This window comes from Ips typographus, unplaced genomic scaffold, assembly GCF_016097725.1.
Source record: "Ips typographus isolate SLU unplaced genomic scaffold, UJ_Ityp_2.0 IpsContig87, whole genome shotgun sequence".
Classification (NCBI taxonomy): Eukaryota; Metazoa; Arthropoda; class Insecta; order Coleoptera; family Curculionidae; genus Ips; species Ips typographus.
The window spans coordinates 264,920-287,170 of NW_028098582.1; the positions used below are offsets into that span (position 1 = coordinate 264,920).

Sequence of the window (22,251 nt, forward strand, 5' to 3'; positions counted from 1 at the left end):
TACATTTTTAAATATGGTGGAAACAATTCTCGACGCCCATTGGTTGAAAATGTTGAATTCGACCAATCAGAGAATTCCTTTCATGTCAGACCATTTCACACTAGCCAACTTCACTTGTTTTTTTAGTTTTTTTTACTGTGTGTGCAGTGTTTTAAAGTAATCTTTATTAAAAATCTGTTTTTTGTGGTATTTGGACTGAATCCAATTAGTTTTTAATTACAGAGTGTACAGGGAAACTAGGTAAGTAAATTACACCTAAATTTGGTTATTTTGATTCATATTCCCATTTATAATAACATGCTTGGGTTTGATTGTATGTACTTGCAGCAAGTGCAAAACCGGCAGATTTCCAATGGAACTTCGCTAATTCCAACATGCTTCAATACTATACAGATGCAGTAATGGCAAACAAGGTGAAATTTACCATGCGAAGTGGTGGATCTGAGAGTGACACAGCTGAGGTCGTTTTCCATTCAATGTTTGGCACATACATGGACGATCTAGGAGTGTTGAGTGCAATAACAAATTGGGGTGCTTGGAAACAAAGAAAGCAACTCTCTGCTGTGTTCACAAAAAGGCATCACCTAAAGTTACTTTTACCCCCAAATTCTTTACAATGGTATCCAAAATGGCACAACCGTTGCTGACCAAAAACATGGGAAATATGGAACCTTGTGCAACAACTAGACCTAGCTTCAATGGGATCAGAAAGCGCAAGTTCAGTGAGGTCTTTCTTAGCTATTTACAAACAGGGAAGACTGTTTCAAACTACAGCACGGATCCTCTCCAACTCCAATTATCGCTCCGAAGACTTCGCGATGAAATTACCGCAGATATGAAATCATGCGAGGAAGCAGGAACAAGGACATGGTATAGGAGGCGAGACAATTCCTGGGTTGAAGAAGAAACACGGGTGGAGGAAAGCGGTGTTAGCTTCTGGGGTTAATTTCTGTTCGTCGTTATTCTACATTAGAAGAATTTTTTTAGGTGTTGGTATCCAATCTTTGTTTGAGTTGAAATTAATTTTGTAATTTGAAAAAAAAAAATGTTTTTTTTTGTCAAAAGGGCTAGTGACTCAAATAAGATCTTTGAAATAAGAAGAATCGAACTTAAGTAAAAATTAAAACCAAAAATGTGTTCAATTTTTTTTGTTTGTTTGTTAAGAAAACTAGCGAGTATGAAACAAAAGAAATAATCGAACTCGTATAAACACCTGATAACGTAGCTTAGTTTTGTATAATAAAAGTGACACATAGGGTTTGTTCTTACAAGCGACCTGTTAAAACGAAATAAAGGGTTCTTAATATGTTGCGGTGATGTAAACAGGCACAACAATGATTTGTGTTCTTATAGCGACTTCAGCTATTACGTTGTGTACTTATGAGTGTTGAGTGCACATTACCCCTAAAATGGGATGAAAGTACCCCTAGATTGGGATGAATTTACCCCGTGCAACGGGATGATGTATAATTATTTTGATGATGTCGCAGCGTGTTTAAATAATACAGAAATGTCTGTATTGGTAGAAGTACATTTATTTTAAATGGCACATAGCAATTCTGTTTGCTGTATGTGTAAATAAGGGCCGTAAAAGAATTTTATAAGAACAAACCCAATGTTAAAGTTGAAAACAAGAAAAAGAAAGACTAATACAAACATGTTTACAAAAAGCTCGTTTCTTGTCTCTTTTAATCAGATGAAAATTGAAAAGCAACTACATTTGTCTAAACTTTCATGTATCGAAAATTCCTAATACTGACAGCAATCGGTTATGCGTTACTTTGGAAGTTTTCTTATTGGTTGTATTTATTATTCACTTTAAATCGATTATTTCTTGTATTTTTACGTTTCCTCAAAGCACATTACACTCACATTTCAATGAATGAATAGATTTGATCAACTTTTTAGTATAACTAAATTATTTTTATCTTAAATAAACTGTCAGACTAAGTTCGGCTCGGACGAGGGTACGTCGAGGGGTACATGTAACACGAGGCTAAACGATCAGCCACCAAGGTAAAATAAGGTAGTAATAGCGTCAACCTTAGTAACTGCCGCGAGAGTAGACCAAAAAGAGGAAACATCCTCTGAATATGTACATGATGTATTCTTTTATACTACTTGTGCGTGCCTCATTCTTTTCGTAATTATTATAGCACATAAACTCATAAAATACGTAGTAAACTGCAGGAAAAGCAGACGCCGTGGAAATCCGAAATCGCCTATAAAAGAAAAAGAAAGAATTGAAATGACTAAGATGGGCGAAAATAAAAGCTCTACAGAATCAAAAACTTTTACGCTCGAATTAAAAGAAAATAAAGAATTACGCTCACTGTCCCAAGGCGAAACAGTATTAGCCCAAATAGAGTGTACTAAAGTACGCAAGTGATTTTCCTTAGTAAGGGAAAAAGGAAAAAATGATACATGTATCTAAAATTAATTCTTCTCCTATGCTGCAAGCGGATGACAATCACTTTGTTATTTAAGTCATCGCGGTACGAACGTTCACAAAAAACTGCTGATGAATAAATATCATCGTTATTTCATTTCTAACTTGCACAATCCAGCATACGAGAATAATTAATAAAAAGCGCGCGCGAAGATTAATAATTACATAATGGTATGTAAAGAAACAAAATAATTATATAAAAATAATAAGGGGCAAATGAAAGAAAAAGTATATTGGGGCAAAAAAATACACTACGAGCATATGCGGTAATTAAGTACCGTAGTCGAAATATGGGGCGTTAAATTCCACGGGTTTACAAATTCAAAAATTATATGAGTTGCTAAATGTAATAAATAAACGATTGCAAAATGTAACTTGAAGACTTTATAAAAGTCAAACGGGGCACGTAAGAAAAAGATTACAAAGTTTCAATATTAGGACGTTAACTGTTTTCACATGAAATGATATGAGCAAGCAGAGCTTGATCAGCATATTGCAAGTTTTCGAAGAATTACAGTAAGGCTTTACAATGTATCAAAATAAAACCAGTGGTAGGCAAATGGACAATTTATAATATAGGTTTATATCATATTTAAGAAAAACAAAGGGATTTATTTTTTTTTTTAGTGCATAACTTAACTAAGGCTATTATCAATATGCCTATATATTTTACGAGGGATTTTATGATTATAACGGGAATGTTAGACATTAAGATTTAATTAGCAGTAGGTAGTAATACGTTTTTTGTTATTGCGTTTAACACTGACGGGAGTTACTACGCGAAGAAGCCAGAAGGAAACCACTACAAAATGAAGAGCGATCAAGGCTTTGGATCAGACTCGGTAAAAACTAATACACGCCACTGGAAATGGAAACTAGAATCAGCAAAAGTTAAAGGTCCGGGCATTTCTCTAAGGAGACTGGAAACGCTGACGATGAAAAACCAGCCACGGGACGTCAGACCGCGACCACAGTTGAGTCGGTTTGTGATCGTGGCCGCGGTAGGAATAGACACACTGGGCCGTGGTGACCTGCCGCGGGGGATGATCCCAAATCGGCCCCCGTCAAGTTTTGTCGGGAGCTACACTTTGATCTTAGCGAAAAGGTCCAGCACAAGGGCCTACATTTTGATCTTAGCCAAAAGACCGAGAAGCAGAGCAGAAAGGCAGAAAATATGTTGCTCTAGTGATATTTTTGTCCTCGGCCAGTACCATCCTACCATCATCGGTTCCAGGCAACCGTCAAAATATAGTTCTGGGAATTGTTCCACCTGCACATCCAACGTAAACAGATATGTAGTTCCAGGCTGCAGACACCGTCCAAATTGTCTTCAGAAGCCATGTTTAGTGCAGTGAAGTGCCGCGAAAAGAAAATAGAATCCCCAAACAAACAATAGTGCGCGGAATATTAGTGAATCGCGAGTGAAAAGTCTCCCGCCTCAGTGTTAAAGCATAGAGACATTAAGTTTTTTTTTTTACAAACTCTAGAGGTAAGAAAATAACAAAAACATTTATTTTTATTGTTATATGTTTTCTTTTATAATTTTTCTTTTGGGGTATGAACGGGATACTAACGAAAATAACGGAATTTATTTATTTTTTTTTTTATCAACCTATCGGAACTTATGTCCATAGATACTACATTTTATGATTTATTTTTAATTTTAATATTGTGAAAAGCTAGGGACTACCTTTTGTCGGCCGGGGGAATGTGTCACAAGTAGATTTTCGTTAATTACTTATTCAGCAAATAATCGGCCACTGACCGAAACAAGTCGTCGACCACTTGAGTTGCAAAATAAGCAATCGAACCTTTTTAGAACGGAAGCTAGCTAAGGTGTTGCAATCACCAGTCAGCAATAAGTCATCAATTGTTCGGACAATGATCCAAGTGCTTAGACAAGCAATTAAGAAATTTAACTGACTAAGGGATCGCAATACCTTACAATAAATAGCCGAGAAATTGGGAAGGAGGGTTAGTCAGAAATTATCCGCGAAAACTAAACGGTTCGGTCGCGAAAGTTGAGGGAACTCTACCCTGACACTTACCCTCGTCCAAAATGGTTTGTGAAGTAATTATCATGTAAGTACAAACTCTATTAAACCAACTTATGTCTGACAATGCGTCTTATAAATTCAGTATTCATTTAATCTTTCTCTATGAATAAACGTTGTTTTTGTTATCCAATCTTTGAGTTTAACTTGACTACGACCCCAGCCTACACGTCCCCGCGTTACGACTAAAAACTAGATCGTGACAATAGACTTAGGTGTTTAATAGAAAACTCAGTGTTTGATTCCATCCTTAAAACTGAGATCCCGGCGCGACGTTTAACGTCGTGAGTCAGTTTAATTGATAAACACAGAAGGGCTCATAAATTAAAGGTGACATTTGGTGGAGACGCCGGTCTGTTTTGAGATGGATGAAAAACAATAGTTGAGTTTTTTATTTTTATTTTATCTTTTGGGGTATGATACAGATTGAGGAAAATAATGTGTGGGCTATAAAAGAAATTTTAGGTATTATTATCTTTTGGCTAGGGATAGTAACGTTAATGTATTTAGTGATATTTTGGGGGTTACCTTTGCTATTGAAGCGCTCATTTGATAAAATTTAGGTTTAATATGGGTGGTACATCTTCAAAAGAGGAAGAAATTATTATCCCTCAAGCAGGAAACAGTAAAGGATTATCAAATAATTCGGGAAAAGATAATTCATGGTCAGCTAAGGAAATTTTAATTATTATTTTTTTGTGCATGGGGGTATTAATGCTTGTGTATTTTAGCGTTAAAAAAATTATTAGTTTGATGAATAAGCAAAATCGCAAAGAAATTGCTAGGAATAATCAACTTGTTTAAAAAATAAATTTAATAATATTAAAAAAAAATTAAAAAAATAGATAAAATACGTAAATAAATAAATAAACATAACACATACATGAGTTTAAATAGTCATTGGCATAATAAAAATTGTCCATGAGTGAATCGAGTGACAAAGATCGAGTCAAACTCGCAGTAGGGCTCAAAGTTTGTCGGAAAAAGAAAAATTCGTGTTACGTGAAGCTATCGCTAAAGGTCGAAACCCAGAAAAAGTGATAAAAGAATTAAAAGATTTCAAACCCGAGCGCATCATAGTTCGACTGTGTGTTCTCCTGCTTCGACACAAACGGCAACTTCTTCACAAAAACAAAAGCTTGACAAACCCAGTTCAGTTGTTTGTTTGACAAGCAGTGAGGACGAAGAAAATACTCTTGACAAAACTGTCGTGAGCGTTCAAGCTCAAACTCCCCAAGCCTCGGCTTCAACTTCTAAGCCCCAATCCACGGAAGTTTATTTCAAACCAAGAGCTTCATTGAGTAGAACTCCGCCTAAACCGCGAGAAACAGAAGGTCCTTGGCAAGAAAGTCCCTTAGAAGTGGTAGTGCCACCAAAGCTTACCTCATCCCGCCCCACAGACTTATTACAAGGTTGTAATAATCCTTGCCCACCCCCTGTAATTCGGGAGAGAAACCGTGTGATACGCCCTAACGATACTTCAGTAATGGCTAACATGACCCTACAGGCAGCTTTGGCTGAGCCAAAAACTCCAGCCACCCCAAAGTTTACATGTCCACCTACATTTAACCCTTCTATTGACTCTCCCATTATTTTTGTGAATAAATACGAAAAAGCAGCGATTGTAAATAGCTGGTCAGAAAATCACAAAATATCTTATTTAGCTAATTTTTTGGAAGGTCCAGCCCATACATGGTTTGGTAATTATATTAGTGAGCCAGAAAATCAGATGAAAACATGGCTACTACTTTCGACTTCTCAAGCAATATTTTATACATTTCCAGAAACTGTTGGAAATAAGGGAAGTGATTCGGTCAGTTCCTTGCTTCATCACTTTGTATTCAACTATCTCAACGAAGAAGTTCAACATTTAGAAATATTTTGCGACTCGTGTGGGGGGCAAAATAAGAACTATACTGTGTTCCGACTTCTTCACTATATAGTCCACGTTGAAAAGAGGCTACAATCGATAAAACTTACTTTTCCAATAAGAGGGCATTCCTATTTGGAGTGCGACAAAGACTTTGGTTTGATTAATCAAAAGAGCCGAGCTGAAGTACCGGAAGATTGGATTAAAGTATTCAAATCAGCTAGAGTTAAACCAATGCCCTTTGAAGTGGTTGAAGTGTAACAAAGCAATTTTAAGAACTGGACGTTCTTTTTTAACTCTTACCGAGGTAGTGGTTTAAAATTTATACCACGATAAATACAACCCAACCGAGTTAGTGGTCTTATTTATGGACCACCTATTCAAACTCATTTTGCAAGTAGAGCAGCCGCTCAATATTTAAACCGAGCGGTCGGTTAGGCGTTACTTTGGTATAGTAAAGCGTAAGAGTGAATATGAGATAATTTTTTGTCACTTTGCTCTCTTTGGCGCCAGTGTTTTGTTTACTTCTGCACTGTTAGCACGTGTTTCACATGGTCGACGTTGTTTATATAAAATAACGTATTTTTTCTCATTATATTTATGTCAATTCGACTTAGTACTTGGAAATAAGTAAGTATAACAAGATATTTTGTTGATTCACTTTTTTGTTTTATCGGATTTCCGTTAAAACTGGTGGTTCTTATTTTGAACCACCGCGTCAGTTGCCAAATTTAATTCAGACTATTTCAGCTGCGAGCGGAAACCGATATATCATGGAAAACGGATATCTTCCATTCCATTTAGTTGGGATGACCCGACAAGAACTAGAAGAGAGATTGAAAATTTTGATGCAGAGTCAATTCCATCAGGAGACGAGTCCATTGATGAGGATGCTAACCTTGAAGGCCAACTTGATGGAGAACAAATTCCAGATGGTGAACAAGACATTAGCATTGTTATGTCCGACGGTGAAAGTGAAAGTGATTCAGAAAACGAACCCTTATCTATTTTACAACAAAGGCTAAAAGGTAATACTGTTGAATGCGATTCTCAAGAATTTTCTCCAGATTGGGGAAAAAATGTACGTTTTGATAGTCCTGCAGTGTTCAATGAGAAAACTGGTATTCCAGATCAAATCCTTTCATCAAATCCGAGCCCTATGTCACTTTTTAGTTTATTTTTTGACAAAAATATTATTGAAAAACTGGTATTTGAGACAAACTTATATGCACAACAGGAACAAATCCAAACCGGTAAACCCTTTTCCAAACCCACATTCAACGAAATGTCCGCATTCTTAGGCATAAATTTGCTAATAGGAATCAAACGAATGCCAAGTTATAAAGACTATTGGTCCAGCTCACCAGACCTTCATGACAGCTACATAAGTTCGCTGATGAGTCAGAAAAGATTTGGGTGGCTTTTAGGACACTTCCACATTAACGACAACTCACTTATGGCTAATCGTAATTCTCCCGATTTTGACCGACTTTATAAAGTTCGGCCAGTTTTAGATCATTTAGGAAAGGCCTTTGCAAAGTCTCTACTACCAAGCGAGGTTCTGGCTCTTGACGAGAGTATGATCAAATTTAAAGGCAGAAGTACTCTCAAGCAATACATGCCCAAAAAACCTATAAAGAGGTTATAAGGTGTGGATGCTTTGCGACAAATCAGGATATTGTCTAAAGTTTGATATCTATACAGGCAAGTCAAGCGTTCAAACCGCAGAAAAGGGCCTAGCTTTCAGAGTGGTAACCAATCTTATGCCGGGTCCACATTAAACCGACAAAGTAGAAACAAAACAGAAACTTTATGTTTTTCAACAATTCTGCAACAAAGTTGGAACATTTACGCAACTTTTTTGTCTCGCCTCTGTTTTGTCGCCTAATTCCGCAACAATTTTGAGTCCCGTCGCTGGTCGGTAAACATCAAAGGGTTTCTGTTTTGTTTGCTTTTTCCGGAACTGTGTCGATTCAGTGCGGACGGAGAAACAAAACTTTCAATATCGTTCGCGTGTGGTTAACAGTTTTTGTGAAAACGATGTCGGGAAAATCAAAGTGGACAGTGGATAATACTTGTTTATTAATAGAAATGTATAGAGAGACACCATTGTTATGGGACCCAAATAATATTGACTATAAAAATCGTTATAAAAAGGCTGATGCATTAAAGGAATTTGGACGAACTCTGAACGTATCAGCGGAAGAAATTGAAAGAAAAATTAGAAATATCAACTCTCAATATCAAAGAGAAAAACGGAATTACCAGCAGTACAAAAAGTCTGGCGCGGGACAAAAGTTCGTATCCAAATGGTTTGGATATGCGCTTATGAATTTTCTTAAGGACAAGAATAAACCACGTGAAACTCAAGAAGCTGGAGGATTGCCCATAAATATGCAAGTAAGTAATTAAAGTGTTTATTTACTAACGATTAGAATATATAATAGGTATACATATTCAGAAAGGTTTTATTGATTAGCAGTAATTTACTTGCCAAGGAACTTGCCCTTGCTCCGAAGCAAAGTACTGTGCGAATTCATCTCTAATGGCCGCAGCTTCCAGTGAGGGTTTTCGAGCAATACGACTTAAACTTCGGAAAGATTGTTGATTTTCAGTCGCCTTTCTCCATTCACCATTTTCAAGTGTACCACTGTCTAAGTGTTCAATATCGAAACTCCCTGGTGGCGTATACCTATTTCTAGATGGCGAGCTTCTCCGTAAATAATTGTGAAGATGAATGCACGCCATAACCAATTGTTCTGTCTTTTTGGGTTGTAGCAGTATAGGTTTGCGAAGTACGCGAAATCGGGCGGCCAAAATACCGAATGCATTCTCCACAACTCTTCGCGCTCTGCTAAGTCTGTAATTAAATATCCTTTTAACAGATCCTTTTTCTTGGTGACCACTATATGGCTTCATGATGTGAGGAGTAAGGGGAAAAGCATCGTCCGCTACAAACACATAGGAACATTCTCTTTCCCTTCCGGCAAGAATTGTTTTTGGTGGCAAACTTAATCGTCCATCAACCATTAATTTATGAAACAAGGTATTTTTAAATACTCCTCCGTCCGAAATTCGGCCTTGACACCCAACGTTTGCGTAAATAAAATTATAATTTGCGTCCACTATTGCAAAAAGTACAATACTAAATGTACCTTTATAATTGTAAAATTCACTTCCACTAACAGCAGGAGCTTCCATTAAAATATGCTTTCCGTCCATTGCGCCTAGACATAAAGGAAAATTCCAAATTTTATGATAATCGGTGCTGATCTGCCTCCATTCGTCTTCATTGCGAGGTGTCTGGAACAAAAATATTATGATGTTCAAATAATACCTTCTGAAAAAAATAAGAACTCGACTTCTTTTTTTATTGAAAAATTTAAAGGAATTGCTAATTTCGTTTTTTCCTTTTTGTTATAGGTATCTGAAGACTCCTATAGCAGTGAAGAAGGTGAAACAGAAATAACAGAAGCTGTTTTGGATAATGACGATGGTGCAGAACCAGACCAACAAAGTGAAGTTCCCCTTTTACCTTCTGATAAGTCAACCTCGCATAAACAAAGTACACCAGCAAGAAAGAAAAAGCCGGTAACAAAAAATACTACTGACGAGCGATCTGAAGAAATTTATTCAATGATAAAGTCTGTGCATCAGGACCGGCAAGAACGTCGATGGGCCCAGCCTGACGATTTTGATGTATTTGGCGAGATTGTTGCTCGAAAGTTGCGTAATTTGCCGACTCGTTATGCACAAATAACCTTACAACATCAAATAAATGTTCTACTATATGAAGCCGAATTAGGCAAATATAATGAACCTCCTCAAACCTCCCAAGTACATCGAGAACTCTCACAATACGTTCGTTTGCCCTCAGTCTCGCCAGCATCTTCCTCCATTTCGCAGACTTACTCAAATCCACCTAGCGTCCAGTCATACGCACAGCTGTCCAGTGTACAATCTTTACCAAATACCACTTATTTGCAGCCGCTTGCAACGGTTCAGTCGACCTCACAATCAGGTATGGACTTTACAGGTGAAAACACACGCGACAGTGCTTGGGATGAAGTATAATCAACCTCATCGAAAATGTTTTTATTATTTTTTAAGGTCCTATTTTTTATATGTCTTTTTACTGTCACACGGAATCAAAATAAATGCTATTAAATTATGCGATTTTATTTTCAATAAAATAAACACAAGCTAATTTACTTACCTTAACAAAACCATTCAGAACTTCTACCAAAGCTTCACATGTTTCTGGCACAATTTGTGAAATTGATTGCTTAGATATTCTTGTCTGGTACATCAGACTATGGTATGAATCACCGGTTGCCAGAAATCTTAAGGTAACAGCTAAACGTTCTGTTATAGAAATAGAATTTCTAAAATTCGTATTTTTCTTTTGTATCGCTGGTCCAACTAATTGTAACAAACTTTCAAAATCTTCGCTAGACATTCTTAAATAATTGGTAAAACTAGAACGTATCTCGCCTGATAAACCAATGTCGTCTTTACGGATATCACTAATCAAATTTTCGACTCCGTGACTCGTTCGTCTGCGCAAAGTGGGTCTCACCCAAAAACGTCTTCTTTTCTTCTTCAAATTTAACAAAATATAATAATAACCAGCCATTAATACGAAATCGTCGTCTTCTTCAGCACGAAAACGGTAACGAAACATGCTACAGTGTGGACTGCAAAGACAAAGCTGAAACATGGAATGTTTGTTGCTGTTTTGTTTTTAATAAACGGTCTGCGATGTGGACTTTGTTTCGAAAATATTTTGTTGCATAAAAGTTTTAAAAAAGTTTTGTTTTTGTTTTGTTTTCTGTTTTTGTTTTGTCCGTTTAATGTGGACCCGGCATTACAAAGGGTTTCGAGGGAAAAAACCACAAACTTTTTTTTGACAATTATTTCACAACCGTAGAGCTTATGCACAGTTTGAAACAAAGAAACATATATTCTGTAGGTACAATAAACCCAAATAGAAAACATGTTCCTTCTTTCAAAAGTGATAAAGAGCTTCGAAGAGGCGATTTTGACTGGTACACAAGCAACAAAAACATTTTGGCTCTAAAATGAAAGGACAAAAGAGCTGTACATTTATTGTCAACTTATCACAACCCAGAAGACTGCACTGAAGTAAACCGGCGTAATAAAGATGGCAGTGTTATTACAATACAATGTCCAATGGCATTGCGAGAGTATAATAGCAATATGAACGGTGTTGATAAATTCGATCAGCTACTTTCAAATTATAAAATTAATCGTCAGAGTAATAAGTGGTGGCACCGAATATTTTTCTATTTCTTGGACGCCTCTGTTGTAAATGCCTACTGTCTTTATAAAATGTTACCACTTGATAATAAAGCTTCGGCGAAAGACTTTAGACGGAATATTATAGATGGATTAGTTGCACATACTTTGGTGTCACTTCATTCAAGAAGAAAAAATATTGGTCCTGCTATCCAAATTAAGAAGTCCAAACCCTTTGTTCCGGATGAGATACGACTATGTTCAGTTGCTCATCAACCAGTCAGAAGTTCCAGAAGACGGTGTGGATTATGCAGTTCGAAAGCCAAGCCTGTCCGTACTGACTGGCAATGCTCAACCTGTCAAGTTCCACTTTGTTTAGGTAAAGAAAAACAGTGTTTTCAAATTTTTCATAATGTTAATGGTAATTAATAAGAATAACAAATAAGCAAGACCTATTTTTTCATTAAAGAGCAAATACAATATTTTTGTTTTTTTTGTTCAACCGTCGCGGTGGACTAAAATATGAACCACCTAAATTTGAAAAAATTACAATGTGTGTTTCAAAAAATGCATCAATTACCTTGTTTACATATAACAAGGACCTAATATATCATAATGTTTCTTCTGATTTGTAGAAGAAAAGTTGTTGCTCCAGTTAGTATATATTTTTGGTTTATTTTCTGCGCCGGTAAGAGAGAGGTACAGAAGAAAATGTCCCTTTCCAACTCGACCGATTCGAGAACTAAAAATAGTTAGAGCATCCTCGCCTAATTTACTACAGGACGACATATAATGGGATGTGAGAATCCAGCCCTGTAACAAACCCAAAATTTAAACCTACTCAAAAGTGCAGAAACGGAGAATTTGAACTGCCCGATTATTTATACAATGGTACGTAAGTTTTCTACTGATAATATTACAATGGTATAATCATAATTTATTTAAGAATTTTAGAGCATTTACCAATAAGTCACATTAAGTGGAAAAATCTGCAAGATTTGAAAAAATTTTGTGGGCCCGAGGCGCAGAATTATTTTTCCAATATTCCACATTCAATAAATTAAAATACCTGAAGCCTCTCTGACTCGAAATTAGTTTATAGTATCATGCAGGGTAAGTTTTCTATTTAAAAACAAAAAAAAATAATAAAAAATCCTGTTTTTTAATAGATGAAGCATGCAAGTATTTTGCTGAAAACACCATTACTTGAGTGTTCACTTAATGACATGGCGCCTTCTTAGAATGTCGCGCATGGACATGGCGCGTTTTTCCATTTTTTTTATGACGTCAAGTGAAAGAATGTTGTTTTTGTAAACCACGCTACATGCTACATTAAAATCTACCTAATAGGTGCTACTACAAATGCTGAGTCGTCATTTCTACCCTAGTTCAAAAATCTAGTTAAAATTTAAACAAGACTGTAAGGAATTAAAACCTTTAAACTGGTTTTTCTCGAAATCGATTTTTTTGACAAAGCGCCTTTTTCCCCTGTGGTCTTCATATGTAAACCTACTAACCATTTATTATAATGTCTTCGTATGTACACATGTAACTTTAAAATTTGTATTAGGCTAAACGATATATTTTTATTTTTGTTAAAAATTTAGCGAAATATTAAGCGCACGAGGCATGCAAGGTCGCACCAGGATGCACCTAGTGCATCGTATCGTCGATGAGTCACCACCACCTGCTTTACAGAAATATGAAAAACAGGCGACGAACAATAACAAACTACGTCAGCCGATCAATCGGGTATAAAATACGCCGATTTCAGCAGTATTGGATGAGTGTGAACCAATCGACAGTAGTGCGACAAGTCCTTAGCTTATGTATTCATGTAAGTACAATTAGTAAGAGAAATACCTAATAAGTTGAATTATTAACTTTTAGTGTGTTGGATTATGGCTGTATTATACGGATCCACTTATAAATGTTTGGTCAATAGACTTAAGTGTTTAATAGAAAACTCGATAGTGTTTGATTCCATCCTTAAAACTGAGATCCCGGCGCGACGTTTAACGTCGTGAGTCAGTTTAATTGATGAACCCAGAAGGGCTCATAAATTAAACGTGAAAATATGAATTGCGATGTGTGTTGTAAAGCTACAAACGCTTATAATATAATTTTTTCTTGTTATTGGGAGAAGAAAACCAAAATAATAACGACAGCGCCTTAGAAGACGAAATAGGACAAGATGTCGTAAGTGAGACGTATAGCTGTTGCACTAATAATCCAAATATTGACGTGACATTAAGAATAAAGGAAGTGAATGATTTCTATGAAGCTCCAGTTGACAAGCGTGTCCAAAATATTGTCACGTTTCGGGGGTGGCGCAGGAAGAGAAACAACAAACGTAGCTCAAGTATGTATCCTTTATTTGTATACTGACGATGATGCCTAACTAAATCTTACCCCCAGATTAAGAGGGCCGCTAGTACCGCTACAGGCGGGACGCCCATGGAACACTCTCTACGAGGGGGTGCGTGGGGGTGTGTGTGTGTGTGTGAGTGTGCGTAAGGCCTCCTGATGTGCCGCCAAGCGGAACCCGCTCGATACGAGCAGGGAACCCCTATGTCCGACAAGCCCGAAGGATTTACTTTATGCACAGCAAGCCCCCCTTGGAGTGTCGCCAAGCGAAACCCGCTCGATACGAGCAGGGAACCCCTATGACCGACACGCCCTAAAGGACTTACTTTAGGTACTGAAAGGATCAAGAGTCCCGACGGTCACCACTGGGTTGCGTAAGGACTCTAGTCTGTTCAGCCTGGATTTCCAAGAAGGTATCGAGCCGTCCGGGCACTAGGAAGTTCGGACTGATGCTCGATAGACCGACCCAGAGACCAGTAATCTTCGATGGCTTGAGACGCCGATTAAATACTCATCTCATGACCCCAATTTGCCGGTCTCGCTGATTCGGCAGTGTACTGGGGGAGACCGGGGCCAGCCTAGGTAACGGAACATGGTGCAACTTATGTTATTCGTGACATCTCCCCCCTCTGAAGAGTGTTCGCCCCGGACACTTAACCCTAACGTAACTAAATAACCTACATGCCCCATGGCTTTATTTACAACGTGTGACCAATCGTAACTTATGTCTTATTACGCTCCCCTTGTTATCTCTCTTGTGGTTCTCCTGGAAACTGTTGCTCCTTCCTGGAGGGCGGCCTTACGCGGCTTCGTCTTGCCTATCTGTGCGCCAGAGCACCCGTTACTCAGTTCGCGGGTGGTGGCGCCCTCTATTGACTTTCCTCGTCCACTTTGAAGTGCGCGGGATGGTCGCTTGCTCCGTGAGTTCCTAGGTTGTGGTATCCTGGCTGTAGAGGGCGTGACGGTTGGTCAACCTATTTAAATATGTATTTTGTAAGTTTATGTTTTATTGTTTATACTTAATTGTTTAGACTATGTAAGCTTTATGAAATATACTTAGTTTGCACCCTACTTATGCAAAATGTTACCCTTACAACTTATTTTATTGTTTAACTGGTCGTCGAAGTGTAAGAGCAGAATAATGGAATCAAGTAAGTTCACTTTTTCCTCTTTCCTCTATTTTTCTCTGTGTCATTTTCCCTTTAGTTTCTCGTTACCAAGGGTTCCCTTGCACCAGACGGCGGTTAAGGGCCCGGCTGCTACGTCTCCTACACCAAGTCCGTTCTGACTTTCCACGAGTATGTTATTCTTAGATCGGGACTTGCTATTTCATTTTTTCTGGCTCTTTTTTTTTTTTTCTTTAAGGGAATCGTACCGGAAGTGTATATATTTAAGGTGCCGTTTGGTGACTGGCCCCCCAGCTACCCAGACACCCATGTGCTGCTTCGCGAGGGGTCTTTTTGTGGACAGATATGTCTGATTTCATTTACCCCTCGCCTTCGGCGACCAGTTATACATTTGTATTATTAATACTTAAATTTTCTAAAACGTGCTAACATATTATCTGAAAACTCTCATTGAGGTGGAACGTGAAGTAATTACATTTCCGTTCTTAATTTAGTCAAACTGACTGCTGGGCCAGTTTTTATCTGAAAGTGTTTACATTTTTTTAATACATTCCTCTCGAGCCAGCATTTGGGGTACGGACAAACAGCGCGAATGGCTCCTGAAAACAAACTACCAAGGTGCTCTCACTGTGAAAAATTAATTAAAGACAACCAACCATCTATTTCGTGTCGCTCTTGTCTGTCCTGGTTCCATAAGGGTTGCTCCGGTCTAACCAACCCCGAATTTAACAAGCAGGCCTCCTTATGGAGCAGAGCAAAGGAGACCACTTGGACTTGCAACCCCTGCTTGAATGCTGTAAAACCTAGTAACCAACCCTCTAACACAACTCACCGGCGCTCTATTGGGCCGGGCGCTCCCTCACCCACGAGTGTTCCCGGTGAAGACACTGGAACTCCCAAATCTATCTCGTTAGATGATATCATGGAAAAGTTACTGCACATCGAGTCTCAACACACCAATCTCCTATCTAAATATGAAGATCAAGTTAGAATTAATGCAGAACTGAGGTCTGAGATTGGCGAAATAAAACTGAAACTGCAACTTTCGGCGAGCGGCGGTGGCGATGAGATCACAACTCTTTCTGGCGCTGCTCGGCAGAACCGCGAAGAAGAGATTGTCCAGGAAGTCGTTCAAAGACAAACCCGTATGTACAACGTAATGATTTTTAACTTTAATCTCGAGGAGGGCATTCCTGAGACCACGCAGATCTCGACGATACTATCCAGCAACTCTGGTCAACAAATCGTGGCCAGTAATGTCGTCTCGTTTGGGAAACCAAACCGTAACGGTTGTAAGCCCGTAAAGGTTACTCTTGCGAAAACTACTGATGTAGCGAAGAACAGGAGACACTTTGCCGACCGGCATCGGATATACATTGAAGCGGATCTTTCTCCAGCACAACTAAAACAGCTTCAGGACACAAAGGAAGAACTGCGGAATCGTCGGTCAAATGGAGAAGAAGATCTGGTTTTGAAATTTGTCAGAGGCATTCCCACGATTACATCAAAAAACTTAACGAGCCAACAATCAACATCAACCATGAATTAACTTGCCTGTACCAGAATGTTCGTGGTCTTCGGACTAAGACCCATCGTTTCTTCAGCAGTGTTGCCTCCTCAGACTATGATATCATCGTAATCACTGAGTCGTGGCTCCAACCTGACATTCTGGACTCGGAACTTTTTCCTGACTTCTATTTGGTTTATCGCTCGGATAGAAGAATCAACTTGATGGATGCTTCCAGGGGTGGTGGGGTTATGCTTGGCGTTCATGGAAGGCTCAACTCCGAGCTTATGGATCTTTCACAAATCAGAATAAATGTGCCAAGTATTGATTTTTTAGGTTGTAAGTTTACTTGTGCGTATTTTGTATTTTTTGTATTTACTGTATACATACCTCCAAATACTACTAGCATCGAGGTAGAAACATTTTTTGATCAGCTTTCTGCTCTCGACACGCTCCTTCAAAAAAACATTATTTTCCTCGGAGATTTCAACATTCCTTCGTTTATGCAACCTGCACCTCATAGTCCCAGACACGGGAATCTTCTTCAGCTTTGCGAGTTTCTTCGTCTGTCACAGTACAACACCGTACTTAATTCTGACAACCGGTTGCTTGATCTAGTTTTTGCCAATTTCAAAATTAATCTCGCTCGCTGTGAATCCCCTCTGCTAGAGGAAGATCCATATCACCCTACTTTGGTTTTTGAGTTTCGGGCAGCCTTATCCTCCACCGCTGGCTTCTCTGTAAACAATGTTAGCTCAACTCACTTTAATTTTCGCAAAGCGAATTATCCCGAGCTTTATGATCTGTTGCTGCATACCAACTGGTCTTCTGTTGTTGACTCATCTGATCTTCCTCATGCCTGTCAGTCCTTTTATGAGATTCTTAATAACAGCTTTGCTAGATGTGCGCCTCTTAAATCCCCCAGGCAGAGGCGCTTTCCTTGCTGGTTTACCAAAGAATTGATCAACAACATTTTCAAAAAAGAAAGACTTTGGCGACGTTTGCAAACTCATAATTCCGTCCGCAGCCTCGAGAATTTCAAAACTCTGCGCAGACTCATTAAGACACAATCCCATCATGCATACATTAAATTTATTGAAAATGCTGAGTCAAATATAAAAAGTAATCCTTCCAATTTTTGGTCATTCATCCAAAGCAAAAAAGCCCAATCCCGAATTCCGGCCACTATGAATTACGCAAATCAACCAGTCAACGGGCCCCAGAATATCGTATCTGCGTTTGCAGATTACTTTAATAGCGTTTACAAAACACCCGATGATCGTGGACCCCCCCCTCATCAATCAAACCAATGTGAGATAATAAATATTCCCGTACTTACCCCCGATGAGGTCGTTTCAGCCTGCAAGATATTGAAAAACAAAGCTACAGCTGGCCCCGATGGAATTCCGGGCTTTTTGGTGAGAGACTGTGCTTTTGCCTTGAGCGTTCCACTTTGCCACCTGTTCAATCTTTCTGTGAGCAACGGTCAATTTCCTGAGGTCTGGAAGGTTGCCAGGGTTTGTCCTGTCTTTAAAAAAGATGACCCACATCAAGTCGAGAACTACCGAGCTATTTCAATCTTGTGTAGCTTTTCTAAAGTGTTTGAGATCATTCTCTATAAGCGTCTCTTTTGCAGGGTTTGCAACGGGCTCTCGAGTCATCAGCATGGTTTCTATTCTGGGAGGTCATGTTTGACTAATTTGTGCTCGTTCTCCTCTTACGTCTGCGGCGCCATTAACAATGGAGGCCAAGTTGATGTTGTTTACACGGACTTTACCAAGGCATTTGACCAGATTGACCACTCCCTTTTACTCCAGAAAGTTTCTGAGCATTTTGGTTTCTCCGACAACTTGGTTTCGTTGTTGAAATCTTACCTCTTGGGGCGTAGGCAGTTCGTTGAGTATGAGGGCTTTAGATCGGACATGTTTATTCCTACTTCTGGCGTACCTCAGGGTTCTAATCTGGGCCCTTTACTTTTTAACCTTTATATAAACGATCTGATTTCAACACTCAATTGCAGTACACTGGCTTATGCTGACGACATAAAAATATTTAATCGCATTGATACTTCGGCGGATTGCACCCTCTTGCAGGACAGCATATCCGTTCTCAGTCAGTGGTGCCTGGCTAGCCGGCTAAACCTCAACATCTCGAAATGTAACGTAGTCTCATACTCACGAAATAAAACCCTCGTACAATTTAATTATACATTGTGCGAATCCACCCTTGACAGACTATCCACTATAAAAGACCTGGGAGTGGTTTTCGATGCCAAATTCTCTTTTATTCCTCACATCGAACAGGTGTCTGCCAGCGCCTCTAAAACTCTGGGCTTTGTTTTGAGAAACTGCAAACATTTTGCTAACCAGGATACTATCAAAGTGCTGTATAACTCCTATGTAAGATCAAAATTGGATTACGGTTCAATAGTGTGGTCCCCTATATACAACTCCCACATTCAAACTCTTGAGTCCGTGCAAAGAAGATTCCTGAAATACTTGATGTTTAGAGAGGATAATGTATACCCAGAAAGGGGGTTGGAGCATAACCGTATTCTTCTTAGGTTTTCAGAACTTCCTCTGGCTGTACGTCGGGAGTTGCAGTCACTCTCGTTTCTTTATAAACTTACCAACTCTAAAATAGACTGCCCGTACTTGTTAGAGCGGGTTTCGTTTAATATTCCTCGTACGGCGGTTAGGCATCAACCAACTTTTTCATTGGCATTTGCGAGGTCCAACATCCTATTCCAGGACCCTATACACAAAGCCTGTCACACCTATAACCGTGTAGCGGCTGAATCAGATATCTTTTGCGACAGTCTCTCGTCCTTGTTGCACAGGTTTCGCTCGTTCTCCGGCTTTCCCCCCTAAATCCTGTTGTCCACAAGCACATATCCTTTGTACCTACCTCCCTCTACCTTTTTCTGATTGTATTGTGTAACTTCATTCTTGTTCGTCTTTTTTTTTTAGTTATTAGTATTTAGTTATTAATTATTTAAGTTTGTGTTCGTATACTATTTTTCAATTTCCTGTAAGTGGGCCTCGGCCTGTTGGAAATAAACGGCTTTAAAAAAAAAAAAAAAAATATCGGTACTAAATATATCTGTATCCTATCTAGTCGTTTGTTTGTTCTATGCTAAGTTTGAGTGACTTGACTTATTGCTCGTTCACTGTGCGCGCGTTTCCTGTCAACTGTCGTTCTAATTGATGGGCCACACCTTCGGTCAATGTCTTGCCTAGTTCTGATGATTCGTCGATTTTCAACACGAAGGTTCTTCAGTTTCGGTGCTCTGACCGGGTGATTTGTGTTTTTTACGGGAGGTAAGGTAGTGTTTCAGCAGGCCGTACAATATGACGCCGATTATTATCCCTCCGATTAGCCACGTTGTCACGCCCAGCCAGTATTCCTGCGTGCCCCCCCCGGGTGCTTGGGGTGCCCCGTTTTCTGTGTGGGCTGCCTGTGCCAATGCGAGTAATGTTGGTCTTCGTAACAGTAAGTAAATTACCGCTATTGACAAGACTATGTTCCACGTGAACATGAAGGAGTGGTTGCCCTGGTGTATTTCCACGTGGGCGAGGTGTTCCTGTTTTTCCCATTCGAGGTCCATGTTTAACCTTACTTCTTTTTCTGAGGTTAGGTTGAAATGTGGCAGGTTTGTGGTCCAGTTACTGTTTAGGCATTCTGATAGGTTATGAAAGGTAGGTAAAAATGCCTGGCTATCTGATGGTTTTAACACGAATGTTTTTAGGTTAGTCCATGCGGCTGGTAGTATGTGCCGTATGGAAGCTGGATTTTCTTCGTCTTTGCAAGGAAATCGTTTTTGGATGACAACGTCCTTGTTTACTAATAGCTGGCATTTGCATGGTAAGTTGATTTTTAATGCTCCTGGTAGTTTTAACATTTCCTCCCCGAGTTTAGTGGTGCTTTTAGGGCAGCTGATTGTCGTGTTAGCTTTTGGGTGTGTGATGAGGAATTCTTCGGACCCTGTTTCAGATATGATCATTAGGTTCGACTGGTGGCAATGCATAGGGCAATGTTCCGCTATATCTTCCACTGTGGATCCATGAAACAGTTTTCGAGCGCACGAAGGGCCTTGCGTTTGGTCGCCCGAGAACCTTGGTAAGTAGCACAGCCTATCTTGAAATGGTTTGCATTCGTGTAGTGCAATGCCTGTGATTTCTTTTAGGACCGTGGTCCCCTGGTTATTTGCTACGGCCATCATCAGTGGTGAGTGCTTTAATGTGCATGTCTGGCCCTGCCATGCGAATGGGTTTGTCTGGAGTTGGAATAGCTGCCACTGGTGATTTTTAGTTACTGTTGGTACCTTGACGTGTACCACCAGCTGTTCTCCGGAGAAGGTGCACTCGCTTATTGGTATACGGAAGTATGATGCTAAGTTGGATACAGGTATGGCTAAATCGATGTTGTCTTTTCCTATCTCGTTCTTTATTTTATTTAGATCGCTCCTTAACGTCTCAGGTTGAATTAGTGACAGTGGTATATGTTTATGCCTACATTCTTGTATTGCGGATTGGCTCCGCATTCTTCTAATTAGTAAGATCATTTTCCTTGCCATCCCCAGATTTGCTTGCATGTTTGCCTCCAGAGACCCTGTCGCTAATTCCCTTCCTGCTATTTCCCTTTTTCGAACCTCGTTTAGGAATTCCTCTAATATGTGCACCCTACTTTCTGTTTTCTTGATTGCCATGTTGGTTTCTTCCTGGCAGCGTTTCTGTTCTTCAGAATGTGTACTGATCAATTTCAGTGTATTACTCATAGTACCATGTAGGGCATTTATATGTGCTTCCAGTTTGCCCTCTTCCATGGACATTGAGTCAAGTTTTTCCTGGGTTGCTACCCCGCAGCAGTAATTAAGCCCGTCCGCAATGAATCCTAGTGAGAACGTTCGTTTCTGACGTTTTGTCTTTCCAGACTCTGACCACTCCGGGTACCAGGCTGCTTTGTATTTGTCCATCTCCACATCTATTGCCCTTTCTAATTCCTCTAAGTGTTTTTTCGCTCTGCAGTATATGTGTTGGCCATTGCTCTCGCAATTATCTGCCTGTCTGACCCCTGGTTCTGTGCTCAGTTTAGGTTCTAACCATGGGATGACGTAAGTCAATGGAATAGTGCCCTCATAAAGTATTGTTTCTGGTAGTGTTTTCCATGTTGCCCCAGCTGATACTTCCACATGCTGTGTATCCGACGTGCCGGGCCTACAAGAATTGTTTTTATTACTGTCTCCGTTCCATGTAGGCCGACCGACTTGTGCTAGTCATTGTTCCTCTTCCTTGCATTCCACGTCCGAATCCCCCTCGGATATGTCTCCCGACGTCCATTCGTCATAGAATGGTAAAATCCTCCCTATGTGTACTATATCCGTTTTTTTCCCTTTTTCTTGTTTTACTTCGTAGTTAACCTCACTGAGTTTCTTTATTATTCTGTAGGGTCCGAACCATCGTAGTAGCAGTTTCTCACTTTTTCCCACCTTCCTGATAGGAATGAATATTTTCACCCTATCTCCTACCTCAAATTCACCATTTCTGTGGTATTTATCATAAATGTCCTTGTCCTTCTGCTGTTTTTTGTGGATATTGTCTACAGCAATTGCCCTTAAC

The 22,251-nt window shown here is 39.3% G+C and overlaps 1 protein-coding gene across 1 annotated transcript; it reads right to left on the reverse strand.

The window, feature by feature from the left end:
• Positions 1 to 12,027: 12,027 nt before the first annotated feature.
• LOC145739983 (uncharacterized) lies at positions 12,028 to 21,608 on the reverse strand. The gene is made up of 2 exons (XM_081995305.1): positions 17,024 to 21,608; positions 12,028 to 16,926 (listed from the first exon to the last, which is right to left on the reverse strand). The coding sequence occupies exon 1, from the start codon at positions 21,606 to 21,608 to the stop codon at positions 19,893 to 19,895; it is 1,716 nt and encodes a 571-aa protein (XP_081851431.1). The 3' UTR covers positions 12,028 to 16,926; positions 17,024 to 19,892.
• Between the last annotated feature and the right edge of the window lie 643 nt (positions 21,609 to 22,251).

Bases quoted from the DNA above. Each gene is read 5' to 3' on its own strand.
- LOC145739983 (XM_081995305.1), bottom strand. From the start codon at position 21,608: ATGGACAAATACAAAGCAGCCTGGTACCCGGAGTGGTCAGAGTCTGGA.